At 46.8% G+C, this 23374-nt stretch overlaps 1 protein-coding gene across 4 annotated transcripts in view; it reads right to left on the reverse strand.

Annotated features, from left to right (window-relative positions):
• The window catches only part of Smoc1 (SPARC related modular calcium binding 1), a 160249-nt gene that overhangs the window by 77007 nt on the left and 59868 nt on the right, over positions 1–23374 (reverse strand). For all 4 annotated transcript variants that reach the window (XM_013115429.3, XM_005072718.4, XM_013115428.3 and 1 more), the window contains exons 2-3: positions 1287–1452; positions 79–191 (exon numbers count right to left, since the gene is read on the reverse strand). In XM_013115429.3, the coding sequence (XP_012970883.1) occupies positions 79–191; positions 1287–1452 (279 nt within the window). The remainder of the gene's footprint in view (positions 1–78; positions 192–1286; positions 1453–23374) is intronic.

Consider the following 23374-nt stretch of genomic DNA (forward strand, 5'->3'; position numbering starts at 1 on the left):
AGTGACCCTAGTGCTCTCTGGACCTCGCCCTTCTCCTCAGCTCAGCAAGCGACCCGAGAAACCCATCTGAGGCCTCACCTGTGTAAAGGAGCCATCCTCGCCACACTCTGGGACAAACACAGCCTCCTGAGGCTTCTTGGCCTGTTCCAAGGCCTGAGCCCTCTCCAGACGACACTTGCTCTGGCCAGCATCTAAACGGGGAGAGGAGTACATTGTATGTTTCCCTTGGATCCCACACAGAAGCCAGTGCCCAAAATGGCTGCCCCATGGCAGGAACACTGTGCAACACCCTCCATCCCGGGGAGGGGAGCATGCCACCAGGCTGATGGACAGAGAGGGCAGTCCCTGTGCCCATGGATGGCTCTTGAGCTCACCTTCCTCTTAATGCTATACTTGAAAAAGTTAGAGGAGAAGCATACTAGCCCAGGTTCTTCTTTTTCCATTACTCTTCCCAGGCTTTACTAAAAGTAATAATTCCAGGAACCGCAAAAAAAGAGTGTGATGATGCATGCCTTTAATGCCAGTCCTAGGAAGACTCTGAGGGAAGGCCTGTAGTCAACCTAGGCTACATAGTAAACGAGTGCCAGGCCAGCCAGGGCTACACACAATACTAGCGCTTTCTTGAGAAACCCAAATGTCTGGGACAGCCTGCTAGCCTCCTGCATCTCCTGTGATGGCTTTAGGCAATTGAGGGTCACAAGCTCACATATCTACAGACTCAGGAAAGCAACACAGATTATGTCTGAGAAAAACCACACTCAGTGCTCAGAAGCCACAAGGAGGATTGGGGATTGTAGCAAACCAGAAAGCAAGCTCTGCTTTAGGGGCTGGAGAAGGTTCCTCAGCTCTGGCTGTGTGTCACTTTGCTCGTGCAAACCTGGCAGTACCAGACTGATGATTTTGGAAGAGAGGAACAGAAAGCCAGATTTGTTGTGGTGGTTGAATCTCCCAATTTTAAATGTTATCTCAAATATTTTTCATGTTTTAAAGCAGATCAAACAAAACACATCGTGGACCAACAATTTGGAATCCCTATTCCAGAGCCAGCAGTAATGTGCTGTGTCTCCATTTTGAAACAACACCGCAAACAAGACACTGGCCAGAGAGCCCCTGGCTCCTTCCTGTGGCCGTGTCTGAAGCAGGCACTGCCCTCTCCCTTTCTTCACACGGATGGAAGGCATAGAGGGACAGGAGAGCAAGGCAAAAGCATTCACGCTCCAGTGAGGATATGACGTGCAGGAACTGCTGTCCCAGCAACCTCAGCTGGCTGAGTGTGGGTCACTCACCTTTGCATCTACCTCGATGGACCACGCCCAGAGCTGGGTCTCGACACTTGGCTCTCTGGAACTCACACATGGACTCATAGGACCTGCCGTCAGAGGCGCAGATGGGTTTGGCTTGAGTCCTGGAGCAGTGGAGGTTGCACTGAGGATCACGGTCACTTATCAGAAACTACATTAGGAGAAAAAAAAGATAAAAAGACACAGAGGTTATTTTTTGCAAGAAAAACTAGGAGAAACCCATGGCTTACAGTATTGGCTTGTTCTTAGTTATAAAACCCTAGAGATGAAGGAACCAAACAGATACCAAGTCTATCTGAGGAAGATTTCCTGTATACATCCTAAGGATAATGAGGCCCATTTACTGACCATAAGCAGGCTGTGCCAAGGGATCCACATCCAGGATCTTGTCAGTCTTCACAACTACCCTGTGAAACAGAACCCCTGACTGTAGGTAAGGAAACCGCAACCTGGAAAGGTGTGACTGGACCAAGGTCTCGCAGCTGTGAGGAGTGGGGATCTCAGGTCAAGCCTAAATCTGTGGGAAATAAAATCAAAGCCTAAACCTGCAAGATAGCCTTCCTTTCCACCAGTAGGGATGGCTACTGCAACCACTATTTAGACTTCCTTAAAAACAGCACTCAGTCTCCAACTTCTGTGTGGAAAGTTTTATGTATTAAATAATAGCATTGAATCCCCCCCCCAGATCTATCACCTGCCTATTGCTCTCAAGGGTAATACATAAAAGCTTAGTGAATTTCTGTAAGAAAATTATTTCCTGATTTCAAACCTGGCACCGATAATAATCAGCTTGGGAAGCACTGAGTCAAACAGAATTCTTCAGGATCAGAATTCTCAGACACCTTCAGTAAAACTTCATGCACAGCGACCCTCCAAGTCCTAGTATTCACCACTTCTATTGAGCTGTAGAATCAAATCTAAAGCTGAACTGACTGCTCTCAGTTATTTATCTGACCAGTTAAAAACTGTGAAACTGATGCTTGGAGACGTCACTAAGTCATACAGCTGGGTTCTTGCAGCTTCTTGCAGAATCCACTCTGGTCAGCGTGTGTGAAAAGCACAGGAAGAAGATATGCCAGGCACAGGAAGTGGGAGTGAAAAAGCCTTGTGATGAGTGTGATCCAGCTGTCAACCAACTGCAGCTACCAGAGATGAAAATGAGGAGGACCACCCAGCTGAGCTAGTCCTGCCACTGCTTAGAGCTGGCACATTTTGAGACTGTGCCCTACAGTCGTTATTAGCAAGACTAAGAAGCATATTTGACAATGAATCTTCCAGACTTATCCAACTAGAGACCCCTTTGTCGATGAACCGCTGTAATTATTCCAGTACATCCTGTGAACTTCTTTCTACCGAGCAGCCAGCTAGGACTGGGTAGGACCCATAGCAGAGCCCTGAGCAGACATTATAGCCCAGGGGTTCTCAATCTTCCTAATGTTGCAGCCCTTTAACACAGTTTGTCATGTTACGGTGACCCCCAGTCATAAAATGATTTCATTGCTACTCCGTGCCTGTAATTTTGCTACTGTTATGAGTTGTAATGTAAATATCTGATATGCAGGATATCTGATATGCAGGATATCTGATATGCAACCCCCAAAGGGGTCATGACCCATAGGTTGAGAACCGCTGCTGTTAAGTTCTCTCAGTAGGACTTGAAGACATGATGCCTGGCAAGATCATGAGCACACTTGTGGTTATGGGCACTGTTGGTGATGACAGTATATATATTTGCCCCAGGCACATAGATGGTAGAAGGTGTGAGTACAGGCATATCTGGGATGCACTGTAGTCCCACTGTGTGAAATTATGGTAGAAGGTGTGAATACAGTTCTATCTGGATGACACTTTCACAGAACCACAAAAAAGAAAATGCTGGAAACAACTGCCCACCGCATACATTTGAAGAACCCCAGGGTGCCCATTATTCCACAGAGCACACCCCAGCTATGGAGTCCTGCCATGACCTTGTACTAGGGCAGGATTTTCGGTGCAGGGATGTAGCAATGTGGAGGGACAGTGTGCTTTGGTCTCTCAGTTCTGGTAAGTCCACACGAGAACTACCCCTAATGGCTACATTCGTTCTACAAACAGTCAAGAAGTCCAGCAGTGTGCTTAGATGCCTGGATGTCTTTTCCTCCAACGTCTTCATGGTAATACAGTAGGCAGAGGTGGACCAGAGCTCCCTGTCTTGATGCCACCTCAGAACAGAAGGCTCTTGAGGGCGGGGTGATCAAGTCTGAGGCTCTTAGTTCCCAACTTGGAGCCAGATCTCCGCAGCAGGGTGGGTGTTCCAGCTTACTGTGTTGGTCTGTAGTGTGAGCAGCAGTGTGGCCTGGCAGTTGGGGGCATGGAGGCAGACCATGGGCATAGATTCCAGCACCTACAAAGACACTGTTGAGTCTTGGGGAAGTTGCCTGTGTTTTCTGGCCCTGAGACAATGTTTCCTCATCTGCAATAATGAAGATATTAACATTGCCCTGCCTTGTGTTATTGTGAAGATCAAATTAGCTAACAGCGCCTAAATCATCTGGAAGTTTTTGCTCATCTTTGAAATTTAAACAGTGTGGTTTTCTTTTTAAGTGAACACACCAAGGGAGAGACAGAGTTTCTTTTTAAACCAGCAGAGGTTGCCTTGTCTGCTCTGCCTCTCACAGAGGACAGCTACAAGCGTCACCGTGGCATTGAACTACAGGTCATAAATTCAGGTTGGAAATGGCTTGGTTTGAGCCAAAAGAGACTCAGGGCACACCAGAGACCAGCCTGACAACAAGGGGAGCACTCTGTCCACAGACAGACAGGTTACAGAGTCTCAGAGCCCCCACCTTCCTGGCCCATGGAGGTGGTCTCAGGGTAGGCAGGGTTCCCACAAGATGCCTGTCTCAAATTCCCTGGCCCCTGAGGTGCTACAAAAACTTCAGGGACAGCACAGGGTGGTGGATAAAGATCATCTTCAATCAACTGTAGACCCTCCTTGTTGTGTGCTTGGGGAATGCATGCATTTGCGACTGCCTTCAGAACACAGGTTGAGCTCTGTAGAGTGGGACGTTAGCAGAGAACCTCTGCCCTCACAGAAGAGATCACCCTTCATCCTTGAATACTCAGGAGGAGGTGGTCCTCCCATCTGCCCATCTTCTCTGTAGCCAGGAAACCGGGATAATGGGGGACACTAGTGGAAGAAGCAACACACTCAACATAGGCTCTGCCCACCGTGATCTTCCACCCTAGAGTAAGACACCACGTAAGCAGTTGCCACACTAACATGTGAGCAGGAAACTAAGAGGGGGTATGTCCTAGACGCTTGCAATACTACAGAGCCACACAGTTCCAAAGAGTTTTCCTGACAAAGGAATGCTCTGTCTAATACACTGGCCACAGAACGCACATGATCATATAGCAAATGCAACTAAGGGACCAAATATATAGTTGTGTTTAACTTCAGATGACTGTGTGTGAACCATGGCTGCCATATGCAGTAACCCAGTCATGAAGTTAGTAAGTCAGGAGGAGCAGGACGGTTCTTAACTGAGTTTTTGCTCCCACTTTCTGAAACATGATCTCACTGTGTCACCCAGTCTGGCCTTGACCTTGCATTCTCCCTGCTTTAGTCTCTATGTGTACATGACCATATCCACTCTTAGGTGAGCTTTTCCTAGAGCCAGGCTAAGACTCACTGAACTAAAGTAAAGAGAGATCTTGAGGATAATTTCTGCATCCTGAAAATGAACAGTAACTCAACTTTGTCAGAGTCCAAATGAATTCCTGGGGGTAGTGTTTTCTCCCATCTTGCAGGTCACATAAGGTACCGGCTGGAATCATTGAATGGAGCCATGCTTATGGTCAGTGCTCACAGCACACAGATAAAACTCAGAAAAACTGAAGCAATTATGATTGGCAGGATTTTTATTTTTATTTATTTTTTTTGGTGAAGGCCAGTTATTCTCCCCCAATTATCCAAACACTTAGTCATTTCCCTTAAGGATGAAAACTACATTTTTATTTAGATAAAAGAAAAAAAACTCCTTCCTAACCAAGAGACAAGAAAAGCAAAATAATAATGATGTTAAATATGATTGCAAAATATAAAAACCAAACAAAGGGTCCTTGACAATTGTACAGCTGGAATTGTCTCTCCCACACCTTCTCCCTGGGGACTAGATAATTCCAAACATTTTGTGTTGTGCTCACATTTGCAAAGTGGAACAGACACTTGACATACATATAAACAAGTCACCCTCCCTATTAGAAAGGCTACTCACCAGGGACTTCCTCTGCCATGGGGAGGAATGAAGGAGGACAAAAATCAAGGTTGGACCAATAATCCCTTCCATCTGAAATGTACAGACCGGTCCCTGCCTTTCAGTCTCCAACAAAAAACAAAAAACAAACCCTGCTTCAGCTTCTGCCCAAAGAGACCACCCCAACACCAAAAGCTGTGTCAGATTTGACTGGCTGCCAAGTCTTCATGACAATGTAGTAAACAACAGAGACAGCCTAAGACTCATTCTGGAAGGAGATGTCCAAGTCTTTCTAACACAAACAGTTCTAGGCCTTAACTCCCACCTGCTATTTTGTTATTTTATCATCATTGTGGTGTGTGTGCATCAGAAGAGGGACCAGTCCATCCGGCACTGGAGTTACTGGCAGTTGTGAGTTGTCTTGTGTGGGTTCTGGGAACCAAACTTGGTTCTATGGAAAAGCCACAAGCACTCCTAACCACTGAGATCTCCAGCCTCATACCCCAACTAAATTTTTAAACAGCTGTTTATCTGATAATGGAGATGTTTTTCTATTATTCTCAGCTGTTAAAGAGGTAGCAGAAGTCATACTAAACAATGTAGTTGGTGGGTTTGGGAGAATGAAGCCTACATTATGGAGTAGGAGTGACATTTCTCTTTGTAATAGCTTACTCAAAAATCACAAAGTTAATCTAACCTGATTTGAGCCTTTTTTTCCCCCATGAATTCATATATAGCACAGCTCCTTTTCATTTCCTTTTCTTTCTATTGTTAGAAAGCAAACCATCCCTGAGTTTAACAGCTTTGAACAATTTGTTTCTCATAACTCTGCAAGCTGACAGGGCTCAGCTGGGTTCTTCTGCTCCACACAGTAGCATCAGAGGTAGTGAGTTTGATTGCGTTTGGCCAGGAGCTTGGCTGATGCTGGGACATCCACCGTGTTTCTACTTGCTGACCTTACCTGGGATGTCAGGAATAGCTATGGACTGGCTAGGACTCTCTTATCCCTCAGGACTCATTTAGTCCTTTACCTCTCACCTGCTTGACTCTCTGACACAGTCTTCCCTTCCCGTTAAGTTCAGGTCCACACTGCCCCTGAAGTTATCACAGAAGCCTCAAACACAGAATGGTAAGGGAGTGACCAGGAGTTGGTGGAGCACCCCTTTAATCCCAGCGCTTGGGAGGCAGAGGCAGGCAGATCTCTGAGAGTTTGAGGCCACCCTGGTCTACAGAGCGAGTTAAAGGCCAGGCTCCAAAGCTACAGAGAAACCTTGTCTTGAAAAACAAAACAAAAAACAAACAAAAAAATGGTAAGAGAGCTAAGCAGGCACTTGCTGTCAAGGCTGATGACCTGTGTCAATCTCAGGAACCCACATGATGGAAGGAGAGAAGGACTACACAAGTTGTTCTCTGACCTCTGTAAGCATGTCCCTTCCCACATATATGAATAAACATATTTTAATAAAACAAAATTTTAAATAGTAAATGCTTTCATGTTTTCAACATTAGCATACAAAAACTCTCAACACACTGTATTATCATTTATCAGCTTACATATCTATAAAAGACTAAGGCTTATTTCTCTTTACATAGGTAAAGCATAACACAACATCTAACCCAAAGCAGTTGCTCAGTACATGTCTGAAGAATAAACAGATAAACATCAAGCCTTAACCTAAGATGTCATAGATAAAAGGATCCTTTCATGTGTGGCCTTGCTGGAGGAGGTGTGTCACTGAGAGAGGGCTTTGAGATTTCAAAAGACTTGTGCCATGCCAAATGTAGACAGACAGACAGACAGACAGACAGACAGACAGACAGATAGACAGACAGACATCATGATTGTGGATCAGATGTAAGCACTCCGCTACTGTTCCAGTGCCATGTCTGCCTGCCTGCTGCCATGCTCCCCACCACAATGGTCACTCTAATCATCTGGAACTGTAAGCCTCAAATAAACACTTTCTAGAGGAAGGAGAAGAAGAAGAAGAGGAAGAAGAAAGAAGGAAGAGGAAGTAGAAGAGGACAAGGAGAGGATGAGGAGGATGACAAGGAGGACAAGGAGAGGATGAAGAGGAAGGAAGCAGGAGCTGCTCCCTTTTTATCACTTGCTGTATAAAGAGATGCTTCTTTGTCTAACCTAAAGTTAGACTTCTTTCCTTTCTTTTCAGAACATGTATCAGGTAAGCAAGTTCATACCAAAACGGTATTTTCCCCATGAATTTAAGGAAACGGAAAACTCCCAAGTCACTTAAAATTAAGGTGTGTGCCACTATGGCTGAGACAGTATGCCTGTCCCAAAAAGCAGTAGTCACTAGATGATCATGAAATTCAGGCTCCGTGAGCATGGCCTCACTTTCCTCATAGAGACCTGGGGAAGTCTATGCACCATCCTGGGCGTGCAACATCTCGCCCTCAAGTTGGACCGCAACCTGAGATACCTCTGCTTGCTGAGCCTGAGATGAGTATACATCACGGTGGAAAACTGACAATTGTGCAGCTAACATCATTAGCACGCTGGCTTCTCTAACAGCTGCAATACACATGCATTTGATCGAGAAACAGCCAGATGATAAAAAGAGATTCCTTTTTGAGTCTGTTTTCTGATGCACTGAATTCATTTTTCCACAGACCCAGTGTTGTCAATACCAGTGAATTATCTGCATCTGCAAATGCCCAGGTTATCTTCCTGGGAGGAAGGGAAGGTGAGCAAACCTGCCTGTCACAAGTACAGCACAGCTAGATTGCTCCTTCCTGCCTCAGGACCTGCACATGCTGAGCATGCTCCCTGAAGCCTCCACCTCACAGACTCCCACATCCTCTCCTCCCAGTACAAATGCTGATGCCTGAGGCATCTCGTGAACCCCTCTGATCTATGATTAAATGATGGGTTTAGCTGCACTTTTTTGTACATTAGGTTGACAATTCCCCACAAGCACCACTGAACGCCCAGTGTCCAGTAGGAACTTTGCCCCACACAGCCCTTACATAAACATTCACTGAATGGCTGAGAACTAAGCCAGTCAGTGATATAGTCCTCTAGGTCTGATGTTAGGGGCCCAGAGTCTTTCGCCCTTCATCACTGGCACCCTCAGCATAGGGGTATCAGAGGTGGGCCAAGGGGCAAGAGCCATGCTGAGCTCCTGACTCACAGAGAGAAGAGGGTGAGATTCTGGAAGGGAAAAGAAAAGAACTTCCCCAAGAAAGGAGTGTTTTCCTCAAAGTTCACCTCAAGATTTTAGCAATTCTTGGTAGTAAATTTGCTACCACAAGGAAAACTGATGGAAAAAAATCCTGGAGTGAATACCGGGAGCAAAAAGGGAAACACTAGAGGGTTGGAGAGATGGTGGTTAATCTTCCAGAGGTCCAGGTTCAATTCCTAGGACCCGCATAGCAGCTCACAACCATCTGTAACTCCAGAGTATCCAACACCCTCACACAGACAAATGTGCACATAAAACAAAATGAAATTTTAAAAGATGGGGGGGACACTAAGTCAGAGAAGCCTAATACTATGGAAGCATAGATATGCATAGTACATACACACACACACACAGAGAGAGGGGGGGGAAGGGGAGAGAAACAGCGATATAATCGAGAGAGCACTAAAATGAAGCCACCCTATAAAAGAGCAGCAATGCCCTACCAGACAATACAGGCTAACAAACAAAAAGCCCAATGAGTTACCTCTTTTAGAGCTGTTGGCAAGAAAGGTCCCATAGACCCCCAAATATTATAGGATATTGCTATTGCCCTTCCTCCGGAACTTGACAGCAAGATCCTAGTGCTGAAGACATTACATATTTGAGTCATAGAACATGGAGAAATCAAATTGATACTTACCTGGAGGCTTTATCACTACTGGCTAGCTTTCATAGTGTGGAAAAGTACTATGCATGCTACCAGAGGACAAAATCAATCATCAGTCTTATCCAGGTAGGAACCCTTCAAAACTACAATAACACCTGGCATGGTTAGTTATGCCCACTTATGGGAGTGACTAAACACTTCCTAACTGTATTTAAATCCTGCTACACAGGCTGAAAACCATGCCTGGCAGCATTATCAGGCCACGAACCTGAATCTAGATAGGTCATAGTCCCTAGAAGAGAGCCTACTACTATTATTCTGCTAAATGGACATAGTGTTAAGCTGACTCCTAATGACGCAGGAGCTATACCCATAGATTAGTGCATTTCTCAACCCTCATTAAAGAAGCTTCTTTTTGAAGCAGATGATGATTAACACGAAGACTCGTGGCTAGTGAACCTGCAGAGAAGGTTCAACCATAAATGGGGCATCTAAATAACACTACCTCCTCCCAAGGCTCCAAAATCATTGCAGAAGAGGGGATGGGAAGAATATAAAAGCTGTAGTAGTGGATGACTACAAGGAACCTGTTTTCTGGACCCAGAAGGGCAGTGGCACATGTGAACTCCCAACAGCTGTGACAGCATGTACAAGATTTGTGCAAACTCAAGCTAGACAAAACCCCACCATGAAGAAATGGGGTGGGCATAGTTACCCCTCTAGCTGAGGAGTTATTGACAATTAATAGCTACTGGAAGAGGAGAGTCAGTTTTGTTTTGTGTTGGCTTTTGTTTTAAGAGTGTAGTCCCTGGTAGGTGGGTCATGCTCCAGTGATAACCGCAATCCAAGAGTGTATATGCAGCACAAATTGGACCGATGGACTTAAAAACTAAATGAGAACATAAAGTTGGGTGGGTAGAGAAGGGGGTATAGAATGGGTCTGGGGAAAGTTGAGCAAGGGTGTGAGTACGGCCAAAACACATTGTACAAAACTCTCAAAGTGGGGTCCAGCTGCAATCTCTTCCATTCCACCCAAAGGACCAGCCGCCTGTTGCCACTGGCTTTGCCATCGGTGACAGCAGACCTTGACCTTTGCCTCCTAGGTCAGCTGCGTCACTGAGACAAAGAGCAGTTTCCCATTAAAGCATCACTCACCTGCCTACCCACTATCAGATCCATCATCCACATTGAAACCCGCATCCCCACTTCAGCCACCTCGCATTCACCCTTCCCTGACCCCACGGCCACTGCATTTACACAGCTGCAAAGGAGGGCCCTGGGCAGCAGCTTCAGAGTGGGACTGGTGGAGATGGAGGAGTGGAGATAAGGAGGTCAAAGGGAAGGGGAGGCCTGGCAACATGCTGGTCTGCTCTTCCTCGGCACCTCCACCACCGTTAAAGGGCTTTTCACACTGCTGAGGGAAAGCACGTGCTCATGCGCGCGCACACACACATACGCACGTGCACACGCGCACACACACCTCCAGCTGTGGGCCAGCTGGAACCACTTCTGTTGTTTTAGCCAGGAGAGGTCTGACCTTTGTCACCCCACTACCATCCACTCCCCCAGGGAAGAATTTAATGTTCACTTCACCCATCCAGCTAGCTTCTCTACTCCACTGTGACCATCCAGAGCCATGAGAGGGCTTGTCAAAGCCAGAGAGATGACACTTTCACCAGGTGCCACCAGAGAGGATCTGAGGAAGCAACTGGGACCCTGAATCTAAAGTGACCCCACATTTCAACTTGTATCTACCACATCTATACCCCTAAACCACACCCCATGCTAGCCACAAAGATAGATAGATAGATAGATAGATAGATAGATAGATAGATAGATAGATGATAGATAGATAGACAGACAGACAGACAGACAGACATGGTCAGGGCATAGATCATCAAATTGCCAATGAATTATTATTCTAAATGAAAGAAGCCAGACTCAAAATCTGGCTACATCATACAAGTAGCAAATGATTCTACTTCTATGATGTTCTGGAAAAGGTCAAACTAAACAGACAGAAATAAAATCAATGACTACCAGGGCCAGGAAGGGGGAAAGGGTGGAAATGCTCTCTGTCTCTCTTTGTCTCTCTGTCTCTCTGTCTCTCTGTCTCTCTGTCTCTCTGTCTCTGTCTCTGTCTCTGTCTCTGTCTCTCTCTCTCTCTCTCTCTCTCTCTCTCTCTCTCTCTCCTCTCCTCTCCCTCTCCCTCTCTCTCCCTTGATTGTACAGGGTCCTAAAAGCCCAAAGCTGCCTTTGGATAGTCATGGAAGGAAAGTAAAGGACCAGATTAGACCTGCGTTCTGGAAATACCCAGCAGGGCCAGGAAAAACAACAAGGAGGTTGACCAGGGAGAGAAATGAAAAGAAGGGAGTGTGCTGAGGCTCATGAAGTGGATGGGTGTCACATGTCATAAGCATGGCAAGCCTGAAGCCATAGGCAGCCTCCAAGAACTGTGATCTCGCCACAGCAAGTAATGCCTGAGGCTCAGTCTGACTTTTGGAGCCCAATGAGCTACCTTCTCCCCAGGGGCTGGTTATCTTAGGCTAAAAAGCAACTGTGCAAGGAGGAGTCTGAAGCCACCAGTCATCCTAAGAGCTCTAGAAACTAAGCAGCTAGAGGAAAGGTCTGCTGCCTCCTAGGCAATGTTTCCATCATGGGGTTCCATGAGGCCAGGAAGGGAACAATGGGAAGCTATAAGCCTGCCTGTTACTGGGTGAATATAACCTCACAGCTTCAACTCCCTTTGGGTTTCAGTCTTGTCTGTGCACCAAAAGGGCAGCAAGCCTTTTCAGCACAGAAGGGGAGCATTTGTTTTCATTTCCTGGTCACAATCCCCAGTCACTAACCACCTAGTTAAAATCCCCAGTCACTAAATACCAACCAACAGAACTCAAGAAACAAGAGCTGCAGAAAGCCATGTGCCCACTGTCTCCTTGTCCCTCACTCTTCCAACAGCATAAATAAAAACTGGTGTTTCAAATCTAATAGACATAGGACTCTCCATAACCCAGGACCCAGGTTTTTCTAATCCCATCAGACCACTAGCACTGGGGGAAAACAAAGATGAAGTTGGGGCGGTCATGTACTTGGTTGGAGTCATCCAAGAGATTGGGGATTATGTAAAGGAGAACTTGGCCTTTCGGGGTGCCGAGACGAAGAGGACAATGAGGGCGTTCCTGGGGCCTGTTTTGTTCTAAGTTCTCTGGCTTCAGTCGTATGACACGCACCTGGCAAAGAGGGATTGCTAAATTGACACTATCTCTCCAGTTGGCAGGAATAGCTTATCCAACCATGACTAGGGCTCCCTACAAGGTTATCCTGAGAACCTCCGCAAATGCTGCGGGGCGATGTGTTCCAAGACTGCCTGGAGCACTACTAGGAAATATCTACTGTGCCACTGAGCAGCCAGACTGCTGGCAACACTGGTCAGCAGCGCTTGTCCCTGCAGCGCCATGCTCTCTCCTACTGTCACGGTGTTTTACTCCCAGAGATGTGTAATGAGCCTTTCACACCTGGGAGACGACTAATGACCATGGCTGGGGTTGATCCCAATCTTGCTGGGTTCTGAGCAGCAAATGAGCCCTGCAGCTTGGAGAATTCAGAAATAAACAGTATTGTTTACATGGGAAATGGACACACAGATGAGATTCTGGGCAAAGTGGGAGGTGTAGAAGCCTGAAGGGGTGTTGAAAAGATTAAAGACCCACTGAGAGACCCTGGGCACCCACAGAGCTGTCTCAGCCTGGGTGACAAAGAGACACAGAAATGATGTAGAACCCTGTTCCCACCTCTGCATGAAGTCCAGGCCACTCTGGCACCTGAATCAACAACTTTAGCAGTGGCTGTAGGTAGCTCCCCTCTCATTTACCTATGCATTCTCATGATGGCTTAGCCAGCAATGAGTGTCCCTTGGGCAAAGGGGAAAGGTGACCTGTTTGTAGAAGTGTCTAAGCCACCTTAAAGTAAAGAACAAGAGGATTTACTGTTTGAACAGCTGAGGGTCTTGAAATCATTGCAATTTGGATTAAATGTGAATGTAGCACCCTGTCGTAACCACAGTTTGAGAACTAGAAATACCAGCTGGGAGAATAGTTGCCTAGGATCACAGTTGTACTTAGCAGGCTATAGAATTCAGACAAGCAGCCTTGAATGTAGGAAAAACTTGCCAGAGACCTGTGTTGGAAATCCTCAAGACATCCACAAAGCCTGAGTCATTTTTAATCCATCCTTTAGGAAATGCAGAGATAAACTCTCCAAAATGACTACATGGGAAATAGTCATCATGCTTTCAGGACAATTAGAAAAGAGAATGCCTCAGGAACTCACAATACAGCTGAAAGAAAGCTAATAAGGGTTGGTCCAGAGTGGGAAGGGGAGGGCTGCAAGAGATAGGAGTTGAACAGTCTCTCAAATAAAAAGGCCTGTCCATGAGCTGAAGCATATGAATATCCATTCTGTGAACACATGATCATATGCACGAGTGAATGTGCACACACGCACACACACACACTTACATACACACAACCAGAACACTTAGAGAAAATCTTTTGAGACTGCCAAGACAATAGCAACGAAAATTTGTCTCCCTGTCCTTGTGAGTCTGTGCCCTTGGATGTAAACCCTTTGAAGTTGCAATATGGTCCCCAAATCAGGTGAAAAGAGATCATACTTAGTAAACCCTCATGACACTCCCAGAAGTCACAGATACTACTGGTTCCTTCTTCACTGGGCCAGCCATGCCAGGTGGGTCCCCACACCATGATCTTCCTACTGCCAGCCCTAACACAGGAACCGTCCAACAGCATCCTATGGACTGGGCCACTTACCCTAAAATACACTCCTTTCTCAGCCTGCCCTTAGTGTTCTCAAGTCCACCACTTGGCACTCTTGGTATTGCTGCTGCTGGCTTTCTGACCTGAGAAGATATGTGTCTGCTCACAACAGAACAAGTCCCTCTCCTACCACTCACTGTTCTCTCTGGCACAGCGGCCTCAAACAGCCTCACTGTAGTCCTCCACAGCAAAAGACTGCATAAATCCTACATGGAATGGTGTGAAAAGAGGGGGGAAATGACACTTTTTCAGCCCCCAGGAATGGTTTCATGGTTCTATCATGACTGAATGGAGAAACTGGTACACATCTGGTGCCATGGGATTGTCATTGGTGCACATTTTATGAGAGCATGATCGGGAGGCACACAGCGAGCCCCATCTTCACTGCACGGTGGAGTATTTTCACTGTCAAGGGGGATGGCAGGGCGGGGTATGCTTTATCCACAGCACTTGAAGAAATCCTCTTGCTTCCAGCCCTGAGTCCCGGGAATGACACTGAGCAGGAGCAGAAGAAAGAACAGAGGAGGAAATCCCAGGCTCTGGTAGCTTTATCGAGGCATTCTGCTGAGGATATATGTGTGTAAATCTTGCTTCCTTCTCTAGCAATTCCCACCATCATCTTAAAACCCTGTTGTACAGGAGCCCAGCTTCGGATCATCAAATACAGGAGCACATGTATGCATGCATCTATGTGCATATAGCCACACGGACACACCCAAAAGGCCTTCAGAGTTGCTTAGAGGCAAGAGAAGGAACCGTTTGGCCCATGTGAAACTGCAATGCACCATAGTAAACCTGGGTCTGTTAGATCGTCTCCAACTGAAAATCCCCACTGTGTCCTCAGACAAGGATTGATTACAGCTATCCAGGGCCCTGGCTTCTCTTCTTCACACAAGTGTGGGGCTGTTCTGAGCAGGAGAGAAATCCTGTTGACCCAAACTGGGCCAAGGAAAAGTAAATAAAACCATGACCAATTCTACAGGCAGGAATGGTGGGGGTGGGGGTGACCGTGGAAATCAAAACAAACCCACTCCTGAAGAGAAGAAGCCAGTCTCCCACATCCTAACCCTTTGAGTTCTTGGCCAGAGAGAGCATCTTTCCTTGAAGAATGGAGACATGGATTTGTTTGTTGAAGACCTGTGGGGTGTGTGTGTGTGTGTGTGTGTGTGTGTGTGTGTGTGTGTGTGTGTGTGTGTGTTTTCTAGGCATGTTAGCTCTAAGGGTCCAGTTCAGTTGCACACAAACAAGGGATTAGACAGTATGGAGAAAATCAGCTTTGCACTTAGCAGGTCCCCACCTGTCAAGCAGCCCTGGGAGGATGAGATGACCAGGGTGAGCAGAAGATGCTCGGGGAGCCTGCAGAGGCACCAAGCAAGACAGCCCAGTCACAAGGATCTGAGCCTTACTGCTTTCAGATACCAGATACAGTGACCACAAGGACTCCGACCTAAAGACTCTCAGGCTTCCGTGGGGATTCCCAAGTCTTTATTAACCAGGGCAAGCTCATACCACAAAGTTAAAAGTCAGAGCAGAGCATCCAACAAACATGGGCTCAATGATTTCTTTGCACTTCTTTGCTAACTCCAAGTTTGTACAACATGCCCTTTGTATAAGGATGAGAGTGAAAGAGACCTACACAAAACTCCAAGCAAATTGACCCATGCTGCCTTTAGTGTGGGTCACTTCCAAAGTCCTATCTGCACTTGCCTCAGGATCACCCAAATCCAACAATCAATGATCCATTCAAGGCTAGGGATTGGAAGACACTTTTCCAAACTTGAGGTAGGAGGAGAAGGAGGTCTTGGCTTGTCTCTAGGAATCTGATTGGGCTTCCTATCTACAGCTAAGCCATCCCTCCAACCTCTCAAAAAGACAATGTTCAAACATTCCCTTATCTCCATAGAACATAACCCTCATGCCTAACGATGTTATACATGGTAGAAGCAGTTTTGGTTTTGATAGGTTCTCTATGCAAGACCTAAATCTATTGGGGGGGGGTGTGTTAGCATCCACCAGAAGATAGCTTCCACACAGTGCACATCAGTACAGAAGCTCCAAGAAAGGAGACTGGACCATAAAACAGCGAATTGCAGGACTAAAATTTCAAAGCATTCTACAAGGGAACTGGAGAGAAAGAGGTCACAATCGAAACAAAGTTTCAGGAGGTTTACTGTATGCCTTCCATGTGCCAGGTGCAGGGCTGAGTGTTTTATGTAAATGATTTTAATGGATCCCGACAGTCCAACAGGCAATCTTTTTAGATTTATTTATTTTATTTTATGTCTGAATATGTATCATGTACCACATGAGTGCCTGGTGTCCACAGACTCAGGGAGATGGCTGGATTTCCTAGAACTGGAGTTACAGAAGTCACCGTGTGGATACTGGGAATTGAACTCAGGCCCTCTGCAAAAACAACAAACGCTCTTAGCCACTAAGGCATCTCTCCAGCACCACCAAAGGCAATGTTTTGTATGCCATTTTGTAGACTGAAAGGTTAAGGAAAATCAAGCAATTACTCAAGACGGAAGCAGTCAGGATTTAAACCTAGACCTGTGACTCCATTATGTCATGATCTTAGAGACCCAAGTAGGACCCAAGGGACTTGGTCCCCAGCCCTGGACTACACAAGACTCAATAGCTTCATATTTTTATTCTGCTATGGTTGTAGCCTTGTGTAAGTAGAGAAGATAAACAGTTAAGAACCCTAGCAACAACATTTTCCCCATCCTCACCATCCACCCCAAACACGATGAGGCAGCACGTCAGACATGGTGGTGTATCCCTGTGATCCCAGCATATGGGGAGTGGAAGCAGAAGGGTCAGGAGCTCAAGGACTGTCTCAGCTACATACTGAGTTTGAAGACAGTCTGGGAAATATAAAAACAAACAAAAGCTAAAAGGAAAGCTGCGGATGTAGCTCAGTGGTACAGCCCTGTCTAGCATGGGCCAGGCCCCGGAAATAATCCCAAGCTCTGGGTGCAAAAGAGAAACAGGATGAAACAATGATTCTGAGTCTTTCTCAAACCAAAACACTTGGATCCCACCAGTGACTTTCCAGAGAGCCATCGCTTCCAGCTCTGTGGGCCAGCCCTGTCCCACCTCTTCTGCTCTCCCCACCCCCAGCCTCCCTGGTTGGACTGGGATTGCTCCAGGATGAGCTGACCTCCAACATGGCAGACAATTTCAGAGTCAATTCCATTGTTCTGTTTCCCATGGGAAAGAAAGGGATCATCCTCATTCGCCGGCCAGGAACAGGGCAGAGTTGGATGTCACACTAACCCAGTACCCTAATTGTTAATCATCTGAACCATTGTTAGCAGACGCAGTAATGAAGGTGTTGCCAATTGGGAAGGCTCTTTGTGCTGGCAGAAAATGCCAGGCACATGTTAAACGTGTTTTGTTTTCTGAGCCAGACCTGACCTGAAATTCTGTTCTTGGACCCTGGGCCTTAGTCAGGATACATCTCACTATGTGCCTCAGTTTCCCCATCTGTTAAAACAATGATACTAACAGTTCTGGAGTGGACAGTTATTCTGAAGACATAAATGTGTGTCAGCACACACAAATATTTAGTAAAGTCTAGGTCTAAATATATTATGACTGCTACTACCAACCAAATTGGGAGTATCCAAACTGTTCCATAGTCAACATACTCTCCCCAGAGTTAGCAAAGATTCTAGAGGCGGGTCTGCGGACAAAGCTAGCTCTGGATATTTTGAGAAATGGTCAGTTTTCCCTGTGGTTCATATTTGTGTGAGTATGTTTCTTTCTAATTCCATATTGCAGGAATTTTCAGCCCACAGCAGTAGAAAGCATCATAGCAGAAAAGAGTAGAAACTATTTTAAGTTCCAAAAAGTTTCAAATTTAAAAAAGAATACAACTGTTACTGCTAACTATAGTGGGAAATGACTTTTGTATTGCAGACATGGCGATAATGACTTTTAAATGGAAAGTCAATGCTATCTCTGTCCTACAATTGCTGTCCCGAATCTTATTACCAGACTAAATATTTTTCTTTTATTTTTAGATCCCATAAGGATCTCTGACTTAAAGTAAAAATTAAGATAACAAAACTTCACTGTGGGAGTGTGAATCAGTGGCAGGGCACTTACTTACCACCGAGATGCCCTGGGTTCTAGTTCTAGCAAGGAAAAACAAAAGCCTTTCTCTTAAAGACGTATTTTGCAGCCAGGTTTGGTGGCTCATGCCTATAATCCTAGCACTCTAGAGACTGAGCCAGGAGGATTATACAAGACCAGTCTGTGCTACACAGTGAGTTCCAAGCCAGTCTAGGTTACAGAATAAGACCCTCCCTATCTAACAAAAGGGGAGGGGGATATTTTGCAGCAAAATTTTCTTTTTTTTTTTTTGCTTGTGTTATGCTATAAAAGCTCAAAGAACAGTTGCAATGTTAAGCCTTCTTTACACACCCTAAGGCACACACCAACATACACTTACCATTACAGTTCCCCCAGCATCCAGCTTCTGAGACTCACACTTGCTTGTCCACGTGAAAGGTTGGATGTCTTCAAGAAGTCTGGAGACTGCTGCTTGGGCTTCTCTAGTCTTTTGCCCGGGGGGTACATTGTGTGATGTTTTTGGCTATTTTCCTTGATCCCTTTCCACCTTATATACTCAGGCAGGATCTCTCCCTTGAACCCAGAGCTTGCCCCTTCGTCCTGTCTGGCTAACAAGCCTGCTTGCTCTGAGAATTCCCTGTCCCTGCCTTTCTGAGTGCTAGCATTGTGGGCAGGCTGCCACATCTAGCCAGCACTTATTTGGGAGCTGGGGATTCAAACGATCTCATTGCAAGCACTTTTACACAGAGCTGTCACCTCCATCTTCCCCACACTAGTCATTGACATCTCATCCCAGAATTGCTCCGATGGCGTGAGCCTTATGGAGTGAGGGGAGATGACAAAAGCAGAGCACAGGTACCAGCACCTCCTACACCTCTAGTCTAACAGACTACCTTTCCACTGCAACCCTCATCCCAGCCCATCACAACTCGGGGTAAGGTATGTGAGAGAGGACCACCACTGCCCCAACAGTTCTCTCCATTTTCCAGCACATGGTGGAGTTCCTAGACCCACAAAGCCACCTTTAAATGAATGGTGCCAGAGCTATTACAGTGTGAAACAAACCTGAATGGCCTAATCCAGCCATTGAAAAAAGAATCGAGAGCTGTAACAATGCGGCTTGTGAAGCTCAAAGGAGCACTTTGTTCCTCAATCCCCAGCTCCTTTCTCTTCCAACCCCAGGGAGACAGAAGGGGGCACAGCTCTGGGGAAACCACCACCTGTGCCTTAGTGGTACCCAGGTTACCCTTAGGCATACCACTGGGAACCACACCCAAGGCACTGAGCAACAGCGTCCCAGCCACTCTTCTGGGCGTTCCACAGGAGGCTACAAAGAAGCTGGCCTAGGCCCCAACATCTTCACATTTTCAGGCCCACCTTAAAGGTCCCGGGCCCACAGGAAGGCACCCTGGGGATGAGGTGTGTCCATTCCTGTAAACTGAGCAACCCAACACACCCAGGCCTGAGCTCAAGAATCACATGGGGATCCAGGCAACAGGGCAACCCACTCTGGGATCTAGGGCGTTGACCTTGATGAAATAGGAAGGCAGGAACCATCCACAATGTTGGAATCCTCACACAGGACATTAAACCTGCTCCATGTCTTTCTGTCCTCCAATCTCTTTTTACAGCTACACTTCTGTGGCTGACACTGTGTCTCCTGACAATGCTGCTGGGGGGGGGAATGTTTTTCATAAACAAGGCCTATTTAGCACTGTCACCACCTCCTACAACAGCTGACTGCTTCCTAAAATCCTTCGGTAAGTCTAATCTAAATCCTTCATGCTATAATTTAAGCTTATTTCCTGTCGGTTAATTCACCAATTATTTCTTGGGAATGCCTTAGACGCCTGACCCAGGTCTTGCCTTAGTCTGTCAAAGAACGTGACCTGCTCCTCCATTCAGAACCCAGTGATCTTCTTAGAGAAGAGAGAGCAACAGGCAAGAGCCAAACACTACTTACTTCATCACTGAACTGCCCAAAGGCCCCAGCAGTGGGCGGGAGGCACAAAGAAGAGGGTGATGTGACTACGGGAAGGAGTAGGTTTGGGGCTGCACCCTGGAGCGTGACCATGGCCTACCTATGCTTGTAGCTGAGAGGAGGAAGCTCTTACTGATGAACAGTATCATGAACTGAAAGGAAGAAAGAGGGACAGACGGAGGGGGAGAGAGAGACAGAAAGAGGATGAAGGGGAAGGGAGAGAGGCGAGAGAAACAGGGAGGGAGAGGAGGAGGAAGGGAGGGAGAAACAGGACGCAGAGGAGGGTTGACAGGCTAGAGTCAAAACTCTGGGAGATCACTAAGGACCAGAAGGCCCCCAGGCCAGGAGGCTGGGGGAAGAAAACCACTCGCAAAAGGGGTGGTTCTGGCTTCTTATTCTAGACATAGGACGACTTGAACCGAAGAGGACAGAGAACCACACATAAAATGGACAGTGTCGAGGCGCTGGCCTGAACACAAGCATGAGGTGTTGACAGAGGCCTGGGCTGCCCAGGGCAGTGAGGATGGAAACAAAGCATCAGCATGGAAGAAGGCTTAGTGGAAGAGTCTGGAAACCTCTTGGGCTCTGGCCCACTTCAGTAAATGCAGTGGAATCGGGTCACCTCCTGCATTCCCTGCTGTGGGTCTAGAACATCGTGGGCCCTGAATGAGTACAATGAGTTCTCAAAGCCCACTGTCCAGCCAGCAGGCTGCTCTCAAACCATCGCTCGAGGTCCAAAAACGTCATGCCCTGACTCCTTTCATAGTGTCCCAGGGATTCCTTCTTCAGACCGCCTAACCTTGAAAGTCTAGCTTTGGACTGCCACCTACCCAGAATGGTACCACCCGGTTGGCTGCTGTGGGAAAGAAGTCACCTTCGCCCAGACTATAGCTTCCTTCAGGTTGTTTAAACATAACTCTCCACAAGAAAGGACTCAGGTTCACCTCACAGTAAACCACACCTATACAGCCTAGGAAATAGGCACAGTAAATGATCCACAGACTTTCACAAGTGAAGGGACCCAGAACAGACTTGTTGGACTCACCACAACGGCTCAGAAACAGGATTGGAGAGGTGTGAACCTAATCAGAGGTGTAGTCAGTGGGGACAATGGGAGGTAGGAACAAGTAATGAGAAGAAGCAGGAACGATGGAGAAACAAGGCAAGAGGCGCACTGGTGGGTTTTCTGGGTACCCCTGCTGTAGCCCGGAGGATGGAGTAGGTACATCTGAGTTAACTAAAACCAAGCAGCTGGGCGCACCTGTGAGGGATTTTTTTTTCTTAATTAAATCATTCGAAGTGGGAGACTCACTTTTAATCCAGATCTTTTGAGGTGGGAAGACCCACCTTTAATCTGGCCACACCTTCTGATGGAAGTCTAGACAAAGGACACGGAAGACGGAAGCTTGCTCTCTCTGTCTGCTTGCTCTCACTCTTGCTGGCAAGCCCATTCTTTCACTGGCATTAGAGCCTACTTCTTTGAATTCTAGTATATACTGAAGGCCAGCTGAGACATCCAGCCTCGTGGACTGAACAACTAGTGGATTCTTAGACTTTCTGTTGCTAAACAGCTGTTGTTAGACTAACTGGACCACAGCCTGTAAGCCATTCTAATAAATACCCGTTAGATATATAGGTAGGTAGGTAGGTAGGTGGGTAGGTAGGTAGGTAGGTAGGTAGGTAGGTAGGTGGGTAGGTAGGTGGGTAGGTAGGTAGGTGGGTAGGTAGGTGGGTAGGTAGGTAGGTGGGTAGGTAGGTGGGTAGGTAGGTAGGTAGGTAGGTAGGTAGGTAGGTAGGTAGGTAGGTGGGTAGGTAGGTAGGTGGGTAGGTAGGTGGGTAGGCAGGTAGGTGGGTAGGTAGGTGGGTAGGTAGGTAGGTGGGTAGGTAGGTGGGTAGGTAGGTAGGTGGGTAGGTAGGTGGGTAGGTAGGTAGGTGGGTAGGTAGGTGGGTAGGTAGGTAGGTGGGTAGGTAGGTAGGTAGGTAGGTAGGTAGGTAGGTGGGTAGGTAGGTGGGTAGGTAGGTGGGTAGGTAGGTAGGTAGGTAGGTAGGTGGGTAGGTAGGTGGGTAGGTAGGTAGGTAGGTAGGTAGGTAGGTGGGTGGGTAGGTAGGTGGGTGGGTAGGTAGGTAGGTAGGTAGGTAGGTAGGTAGGTAGGTGGGTGGGTAGGTGGGTAGGTAGGTAGGTAGGTAGGTAGGTAGATAGGTGGGTAGGTAGGTGGGTAGGTAGGTAGATAAGAAGGCCAGCAGGTAGGTAGATAAGTAGTTAGGTGGGTATAGATGTGGATAGAGCTTTAGGCACATTCTATCAGTTCTGTTCCTCTAGAGAACCCCGAATAATATAAATGGTTACCCAGCTCTGGGCCCTACCTCCTTAATAAGGGAGTCTCCACAAGTATGGTGCTAAACTTGATCAACTTGCTGTCAGATCAGACTTGAATGGCAAACAGTGATTGATCCCAGCTTACCTGGAAAAGGGCTTTCTCATTAAAAAAAAAGTGACCAAGGACCACCCATTTCCATACCACACCAGAAACAGTCCCATATGCCCGTCCAAGTTCCTACTTTGCCTATGCCCACTAACAGCCCCACACACATCTGTCCAAGATCCCACACTTATCATGCCCTGAAACAGCCCCATAGTTGGAATTCAGACCTAAAATCTCTTGATTGATGTACAAGGTCCCTGAAAGTCAAATCTCTCTTCTTCCTTGAGATCTTGACTCCTAAGAAAACCTCCAAGCCTCAATCCCCTGGCTTCCCTGAGCCCAGACTTAACTTTCACATAGCTTCCAAAAGATCTATTTAAACAAACACCCCAAAGTCCTGGAATGTACTCCATTTCTCAGACAGTTCTGTAGCCAATGTATCGTGAGATTCAAAAACATGACCTTTAGAAACAATTAGACCAGAACCTCAAACCCCAGTCCTACCACTCATTATCTAGGTGGCACTAGGGAAATCACCCAGCCTCTCTGAGTCTTGGGCTCTTCAGTTGTAAAATAATAATAATGCCCCTTCCACAGACTGGTCCTGAAGACAGATGAGAAACCGCATGGTGTGCATACTGCAATGCTGGGTAGGTGGTAGCTGTGTTTGTTAGTGCCCCCTGACAGCCCTGAGCGGAAGCTG

The sequence above is a fragment of the Mesocricetus auratus genome, unplaced genomic scaffold (genome assembly GCF_017639785.1).
Source record: "Mesocricetus auratus isolate SY011 unplaced genomic scaffold, BCM_Maur_2.0 Super-Scaffold_15014, whole genome shotgun sequence".
Taxonomy (NCBI): Eukaryota; Metazoa; Chordata; class Mammalia; order Rodentia; family Cricetidae; genus Mesocricetus; species Mesocricetus auratus.